A 7,677-nucleotide genomic window follows, 5' to 3' on the forward strand; every position below is an offset into this window, starting at 1 on the left:
TCCGCCTGCCGGGGCGGGCGGGCAGGAGGGGCCGGGGGCGGGCGGGGGGCGGCTCCTCCTGCCCCGCTCCCGCCGCCCCCCGGCCCCGGCCCGGCGGCGGCGGCGATGGAGCCCGGCCCGGGGCCGGCCTGAGCCGCGATGCGATGGAGAAGCTCGCGGCGGGGCTGGCCCGGCTCCGCTGGAGCCCCGCGGCGCTGCCCCTCGACGCCATCGTCAGCCAGTGCCGCCTGCCCACCCTCGTCTGCCTCGGGCAGGGTGAGCCCCCCGGGAGGACGCGACCGGGGATGAAGTCTGGAGGGACGAGAAGGAGGAGGAGGAGGGAGGGAGGTTGGAGTGATGGGGAGGAGGAGGAGGAGGAGGGTGGAGGAAGGCTGGAGGGTCCAGGGGAGGGAGGGAGGGAGGATGGAGGGACAGAGAGTGAGGCTGGAGTGATGAGGAGGAGGGAGAAAGGATGGAGTGATGAGGAGGAGGGAGGGGTGGAAGGCGGAGGGATGGGGAGGAGGGAGGAAGGCTGGAGAGTGAGGACGAGGAGGGAGGGAGGTTTGGAGTGATGAGGGAGAGACGAAGGACGAAGGGACCAGGAAGAGGGAGGGAGGGAGGAAGGCTGGGGGGACGAAGAGGAGGGAGGGAGGTCGGAGTGATGAGGATCAGGAGCGGTGGAGGGCAGAGGGATGGGAAAGGGAGGAAGGCTTGAGAGTGAGGAGGAGAAAGGAAGGAAAGCTTGGAGGGAGGGATGGAGAGTGGAGGGATGAAGAGGAAGATAGGAAAGATGGAGAGGTGAGGAGAAAGAACGGGGACTGAGGAAGTGAGGAGGAAGTAGAAGGAGAGGCTGGAGGGGTGAAGAGGAGGCTGGAAGAGGCTGAAGGGATGAGGAGGAGAAAGCCTGGAGGAGCCAGGAGAAGGAGTCTGGAGTGCTGAGGAGGAGGGAGGAAGGGAGGAAGGCTGAGGCCAGGTGAGCCCGAGCTGCTCCCGGCTCTGGTCGGATCCTCCCGGCTGGGGGGGCTCAGGGGATGTGAGGGGGGGGCTCAGGGGATGTGAGGGGGGAGTTGTGGCTGCTCCCGCTGCCCCCGGCCATGGCCCAGCACTGTTCCCCGCTGTCCCTTCCCGGGTGTCACTCTGCAGGTGCTGGCACCGGGCTGGGGGGGCTGGGAGTCACCGTGTCCCCTCCCCGCCCTCCCTGGGACAGGCCTGGCTGGGGGGGCCCGGCTGTGACCCCCGCCCAGGCCGGGTGGGGAGCAGGGGCTGCAGGGGACCCCCGGCGTGGCCGTGTCCCCTCTGGGGCCCATCCCGGCTGCGGGGGGTGCCGGGGCCCTGGGGGGGTCGCGGTTCTGGAGGGCTCCCGGGGGGGCTGCGCCGGCCCCGACTCAATAAACTTCTTGTTTGCGGCGGCTGCAGCTTTTCAGGGGGGACAAAGAAATTGTTTCCTGGGCAACTGGCGGCTCTTGGCAGCGGCACCTGCTCATCCCTCGCTCCGGCCGGGCCGGAGGCGCCGGGGGCGGGGAGGGCCGGGGGGGGGGGGGCTGGGGGGGGCTGGCCCGGTGACAGCGCTGTCCCCCCCCAGGTGAGCGCGTGGAGGGGGTGACAGCCCAGGACGTGCTCCTGGTCCACTCGTGCCGCCAGTGGACCACGGTGACAGCGCACAGCCTGGAGGAGGGACACTACGTCATCGGGCCCAAAATCGACATCCCGCTCCAGTACCCAGGTGGGGGGGCTGGGGACAGCGGGGACAGCGGGGACAGCGGGGACAGCGGGAATGGTGTCCTGGGCCAGCAGAGACGGGACTTTGCCCCTCCCGCCCTCTGGGGCTGCTCCAGTAAAGTCCGGTCTGGGGTGGGAGATGCTCTGGTTTGGGGGCTGCCCCCAGCCCTGGCAGAGCTGCAGAGGGGGCAGGGATGGGATGGGATGGGATGGGATGGGATGGGATGGGGATGGGATGGGATGGGATGGGGATGGGATGGGATGGGATGGGATGGGATGGGATGGGATGGGATGGAGATGGGATGGGATGCAGACAAGGACAGAGATGGGGATGGGATAGAACTGGGAACGGGACAGAAATGAGGATGGGATGGTGAAAAGGGACAGGGATGAGCTGGATGGGATGAGGAAGGGATGGGGACAGGGAGAGTGATGAGGATGGATGGGATGGGCTGGGGAGGAGCTGGGGCCGGGATGAGGATGAGGATGAGGAAGGGGCTGGTTGGGGCCGGCAGTGCAGACGAAGGTGCTGAGCTGCCTCTGCCGGCAGCCGCCAGAGCCTTAATGACCCCTCTAAGTGCTCCATGGCGGTAATGAGTCCTGCTAATAAATAAATCATGGGAAATGGAGCGGGGGAGGGGTTAATCACCCGTCCCGCGGGGGCCCGAGGGGGGCTGGGCACTGTGTTAACAGCGGCGCCCCGCGACCTGGGGCTGAGCCGGCTCCAGCCGCGGGTGCCCCCGAGCCCAGCGAGCAGCTCTGGTGTCCCGGGGATTAATATTCCCCTCAGGTCCGGCCCCGGCAGCCGATGCCGCGGGCGGCTCTGCTGTGCCTGCGGCTGCCCCGCTCCCGGCCCTGCCTTTCCCCGCTCCCGGCCCTGCCTTTCCCCGCTCCCGGCCCTGCCTTTCCCCGCTCCCGGCCCTGCCTTTCCCCGCTCCCGGTCCTGCCTTTCCCCGCTCCTGTTCCTGCCTTTCCCCGCTCCCGGCCCTGCCTTTCCCCTCTCCTGTTCCTGCCTTTCCCCGCTCCCGGCCCTGCCTTTCCCCGTTCCCGGTCCTGCCTTTCCCCGCTCCCGGCCCTGCCTTTCCCCGCTCCCTGCCCAGCTCCTCTCCCACCCGAGGCGGGGGGTCACTGTGCTCTGGGAGGGGATTTGGGGGGTAATGGGCACCCCTGGCAGTTTGGGCTGCTCTGGGGTCACAGGAACGCTTCTGGGGGGTCCCTGCAGCTCTGGGGGTGCCATTGCTGGGACACCCCGTGTTCCCTGTGCCTTGTCCCACCCAGAGACCCCCCAGGTGCTGCTGGGGAGGGGGTGCAGGGCCGGGGGATGCTCTGGGGGCCCCCTGCAGCACTTGGACACTGGCAAAGCCCACAGGAGTGTCCCAAAGATGTGGGGGGGCTCAGGGGTGGCTGCCCCCGGGAAGGGCTGTGCTGGCCCCGGGGGGGGGTGACAGCAGGTCCCTGTGAGGGGTCGGGCTCCTCTCACCTCGCTGGGCTCGGGGGGTCCCCGCAGGGAAGTTCAAACTGCTGGAGCAGGACCGGGACCTCCGTGAGCCCGTGCAGTATTTCAACAGCGTGGAGGAGGTGGCCAGCATCTTCCCAGACCGCATCTTCGTCATGGAGGCCATCACCTTCAGCGTCAAGGTCCCGGGGACAGCAGGGGACAGCGGGGGACAGCAGGGGACACTGAGGGACAGCAGGGGACACTGGGGGACAGCAGGGGACACTGAGGGACAGCAGGGGACACTGGGGGACAGCGGGGGACACCAGGGGACAGCAGGGGACACTGGGGGACAGCAGGGGACAGCAGGGGACAGCAGGGGACAGCAGGGGACACCGGGGGACAGCAGGGGACACCGGGAGACAGCAGGGAGTGGTGCTGGTGGTGGGATGTCAGGGGACACCGAGGACAGGGGTGAGGCCACAGGGACGTGGCGGGTTGGGGGGACATCAGGAGGGGACGGTGGGACAGCAAAGGTCGGCGGTGGGACAGCAGGGGGGAGTGGTGGGACATTGGGGGTGTTGGCAGGACACCCCTGCAGGGGGTGGGAATGAGGGGGGGAGTGTGGGAAAGCAGAGGTCGGTGCTGGGACATCAGGAGAGGACAGTGGGATGTCAAGGAGTGGGGCTGGAGCACCAGGGATGGTGGTGGGACATCAGGGGTGGGTGGTGGAATTTCAGGGATGGCGGTGGATGTCAGGGATGGTGCTGCTCTATCAGTGGCCCCAGGGCAGGGCAGCGGGTGCCACCTCGGGGCTGTCCGGGCAGGTGGTGTCGGGCGAGTTCAGTGAGGACAGCGAGGTTTACAACTTCACGCTGAACGCGGGGGACGAGCTGACGCTGATGGGGCAAGCGGAGATCCTGTGCGCCAAGACGGTGAAGGAGAAGTCGCGCTTCAACACCCTCCTGCGCAAGCTGGGCAAGGCGGCGCCGGCGGCGGGGCCGCGGCAGGTGAAGGGCAAGATGCCGTGCCTGATCTGCATGAACCACCGCACCAACGAGAGCCTGAGCCTCCCCTTCCAGTGCAAGGGCCGCTTCAGCACGCGCAGCCCGCTGGAGCTGCGGCTGCAGGAGGGCGAGCACACCATCCGCAGCATCATCGAGAAGGTGCGGCTGCCCGTCAACGTGGCCGTGCCCAGCCGGCCCGCCCGCAACCCCTACGACCTGCACGCCATCCGCGAGGGCCACTGCTACAAGCTGGTCAGCATCATCTCCAAGACGGTGGTGCTGTGCTGCATCCTGCGCCGGGAGGAGCTGGTGCCGTTCCATTTCCTGCTGCTCACCGACATGCCGCGCTTCCAGCTGCCCGAGGGGCTGCTGGCCGGGGACCCGCAGCTGGAGAAGCTGCTGCGGGACAGCGCCGCGTATTGCCACGACCGCTTCAACCCCGACGAGTACTCGCGGGCCGTGCGGGAGGCCAAGCCGGACTTGCTGGAGGAATGTGCGAGCCCGCGGCGCCTGCGGCTCTGCCTGCCCGCCCGCGGCCGCGAGGAGCTCAGCCAGCCCCTGCAGCGCCTCTCGCTCTGTGCCTGCGGCGCCGGGGGTCCCCGGGAGCCCCCCGCCCGCTGCCAGGGCCCGCGGGGCCTCGCCGGGGGCTCCCCGCGCCCGCCGCTGCCCGACTTCCCCGACCCCGAGCGGGAGTACATGACGCCCGACTGGGCCGAGCCCGAGTTCAGGACTCAGGAGCCGCCGGAGATTCCCTACGAGGAGCTGTGGAGCAATCCCAGCCCGGAGAGCTGCTGCGAGCTGGGCGGGGGCGGGGGCCGGCCCGACCTGGTGCCCTTCGGGGCTGTCCCCCCGCTGGGGTCCCCGCAGCGCCCCGGGGACGAGCCCCGCGGGGACACCCCGCCCCCGGTGCCGCCCAAATCGGAGGCGGTAAGAGCCCGGCGCCGTCCCGGGGATGGGGATGGATCGCCGGGAGCCTGTCGGGCGCTCCAGAGCCCCACGGCAGGGCAGCCCGACCCCTCCCTGCCCCCTGGCCCCGGGGAACCTCCCTGACTCCGCTTGGGCACCCAAACCTGCAGAGCTCAGCTCCCAGAGCTGCCCTTCCCAGAGCCCCAGGGACACCCCCGTCCCGCGGTGCCCCGAGGCTCCTGCACATCGAGCACCCGAAGCTCCTGGGCTGCCGCAGCCGTGGGGTGTCTGGGCTCCCCTACACAACCGGGTACCCAAAATTCCAGCCCCCCTTCAGCAGGGGGCACCCCGATATTTCGGTCTCCTCGCACCGTGGGGTAGGAGGGCCCCAGGTCTCCTCGTGGCTCGGCAGGAGCCGCTGCCCCCGAGCCCCTCATTCCCCTCCCCCGCCGCGGGGACCCCCAGCCCCCCCCGGGCCCTGACGGCGCTGCCCCGTTGCAGGTGAAGGAGGAATGCCGGCTGCTGAACGCGCCCCCGGTGCCGCCCCGGGGCGGCCGCCCCCCGGCCCCCTGCAGCCCCCCGGGCCCCCTGCGCTGCCCGAAGCTGCCGCCCGCGGCCTCGCCCAGCCCCAGCCTGTCCTACTACTCCTCGGGGCTCCACGACGGGTGAGTGGCTCCGGGGACACGGGGCCGGGCGGGGGGAGGTCCCTGGAGGACCGGGGTTGGGGACACCTGGCCGGGGCTGGGGACACCTGGCCAGGGCTGGGGACACCTGGCCGGGGTTGGGGACACCTGGCCGGGGCTGGGGACACCTGGCCGGAGTTGGGGACACCTCGCGGGGTTGGGGACACCTGGCCAGGGCTGGGGACACCTGGCCGGGGCTGGGGACACCTCGCGGGGTTGGGGACACCTGGCCGGGGTTGGGGACACCTGGCCGGGGCTGGGGACACCTGGCCGCGGTAACGGTGACACCGCTCTCGGCCCGCAGCTCGGCCCCGCGGAGCGGCAGCGCCTCGCCCTCGCCCGACGCCTACTCGCTGTACTGCTACCCCTGCACCTGGGCCGACTGCAAGGCCGCCGAGCCCCCCGCGCGGCCGCCGCCCCCCGCCCAGCCCGCGCCCGGCTCCTGGTCCGAGCCCTGGGCGTTCCCCGAGCCGGGCACGGGCAGCGGCAGCTCCACGCCTCTGCTGGGGCCCGAGCCCCCCCTGAAGCCCTTCCGCAGCTGCCCCCGCCTCAAGCCCCCGCACCCCCAAAAGCGCTTCGCCCCCTTCGGGGCGCTCAACCCCTTCGCCGGCCCGGCCGAGTGGCCGGAGAACCCCGAGTGGTCCAAAGCGCCTTCGGCCCCGGCCGCCCCCTCCTCCTCCTCCTCGCCCGAGCCCTTCGCCCCCGCCGAGGAGCCGGCGGCTCCCCCTCGGCCCCCCAAGGGCCCGGACGGGGACGGCATCGCCCTCCGGGGGGCGGCCCCGCTGTCCCCCGCCGTCCTGCGGGGCGCCGAGGGCGTCACCCGCCTCTACCTGGCCCAGGGGGTGATCGAGGTGCCGCCCGCGGCGCGGGGCGAGGCCGCGGCCCCCCCGGCCTGGCTGCCCCCCGCCGACCTGTCGGCGCTGTCGCTGGAGGAGGTGTCCAAGTGCCTGCGCTTCATCGGCCTCTCCGAGGACGTGGTCAGCTTCTTCGCCCGCGAGCGCATCGACGGCAGCATCTTCGTGCAGCTCAGCGAGGAGATCCTGGCCGACGACTTCCGCCTCACCAAGCTCCAGGTGAAGAAGATCATGCAGTTCATCAAGGGCTGGCGCCCCAAGATCTAGGGCCGCGCCGGGGGCCCCCCGAGGCGCCCGGACCCGCTCTGATGCTGCAGGTTCTCCTCCCCCCTGCCCAGCCCTGCCCTCTTCCCGTTATAACACTGGACAGTAATTTTGGCCCCAGCGGGCTGGAAAACACTGGATTTTGCGTCGGCTGGTTTAACTTAATCCTTGTGGATTAGCATAATAAATGTACGGGAGAGTAACGAGCCCCCGGAGAAGACCCTTGCTCGGGGGGGAGGATGGGGGCTCTGAGGGGTCCCTCCCCTCCGTGCAGACCCTGCCCATCTCTTGGGAAATGGTTCCTGTCCCCCTCCAAGGCCGGACGCTGCTGTCAGAGCTGCTCCTGGGGGGACCCCAGGGCCTGCAGTGAAGCCCCTTGGCCTGAGGGATCCCCCAGCACATCCCTGCAGCCTCCTGAACTCCCCAGGAGGGCTGGAGGGATGTTACCAGCCCGTGCCTCCCCCAGCACTCCGCAGAGCCAGATGAGATGTCTTGGCCCAGTTTTGCTCTGGGAGCTTTGAAAGAGAGGGAGAGGTGACACGAAGAGCAGCAGCCTCCAGCTCCTGCCCGAGGCCTGCCGGGGAGCAGGAAAAGGGAGGGAGGAGGGGCCAGCCCAGTGACAGGTGCCCGGAGATTTAAAGCCTTTTAGTTTAACTTGATCTTTCCCCACGGGGGGCCCTTCTGGCCTTTGGCTGCTCGATCTGCAATTACAGGCCAGTCCATCTGCCAGGATCCCCTGCCAGGGTCACCCCGAGGCAGAGGGAGGCTCCTCACAGCCCCGAGTGATGGCAGGGGCTCCTCACAGCCCCGAGTGAGGGCAGGGGCTCCTC

General features: G+C 70.1%; 1 protein-coding gene across 1 annotated transcript; it reads left to right on the forward strand.

Annotated features, from left to right (window-relative positions):
• Positions 1-84: 84 nt before the first annotated feature.
• GAREM2 (GRB2 associated regulator of MAPK1 subtype 2) lies at positions 85-6,850 on the forward strand (the record flags this gene model as incomplete). Its single annotated transcript, XM_083858315.1, has 6 exons — positions 85-255; positions 1,562-1,702; positions 3,206-3,336; positions 3,961-5,067; positions 5,548-5,711; positions 6,034-6,850. Exons 1-6 carry the CDS (start codon positions 144-146, stop codon positions 6,848-6,850), a joined length of 2,472 nt encoding a protein of 823 aa, XP_083714441.1. The 5' UTR covers positions 85-143.
• Positions 6,851-7,677: the final 827 nt, after the last annotated feature.

The sequence above is a fragment of the Zosterops lateralis genome, assembly GCF_965231275.1.
Source record: "Zosterops lateralis genome assembly, chromosome: 3".
In the NCBI taxonomy this organism is placed as follows: domain Eukaryota; kingdom Metazoa; phylum Chordata; class Aves; order Passeriformes; family Zosteropidae; genus Zosterops; species Zosterops lateralis.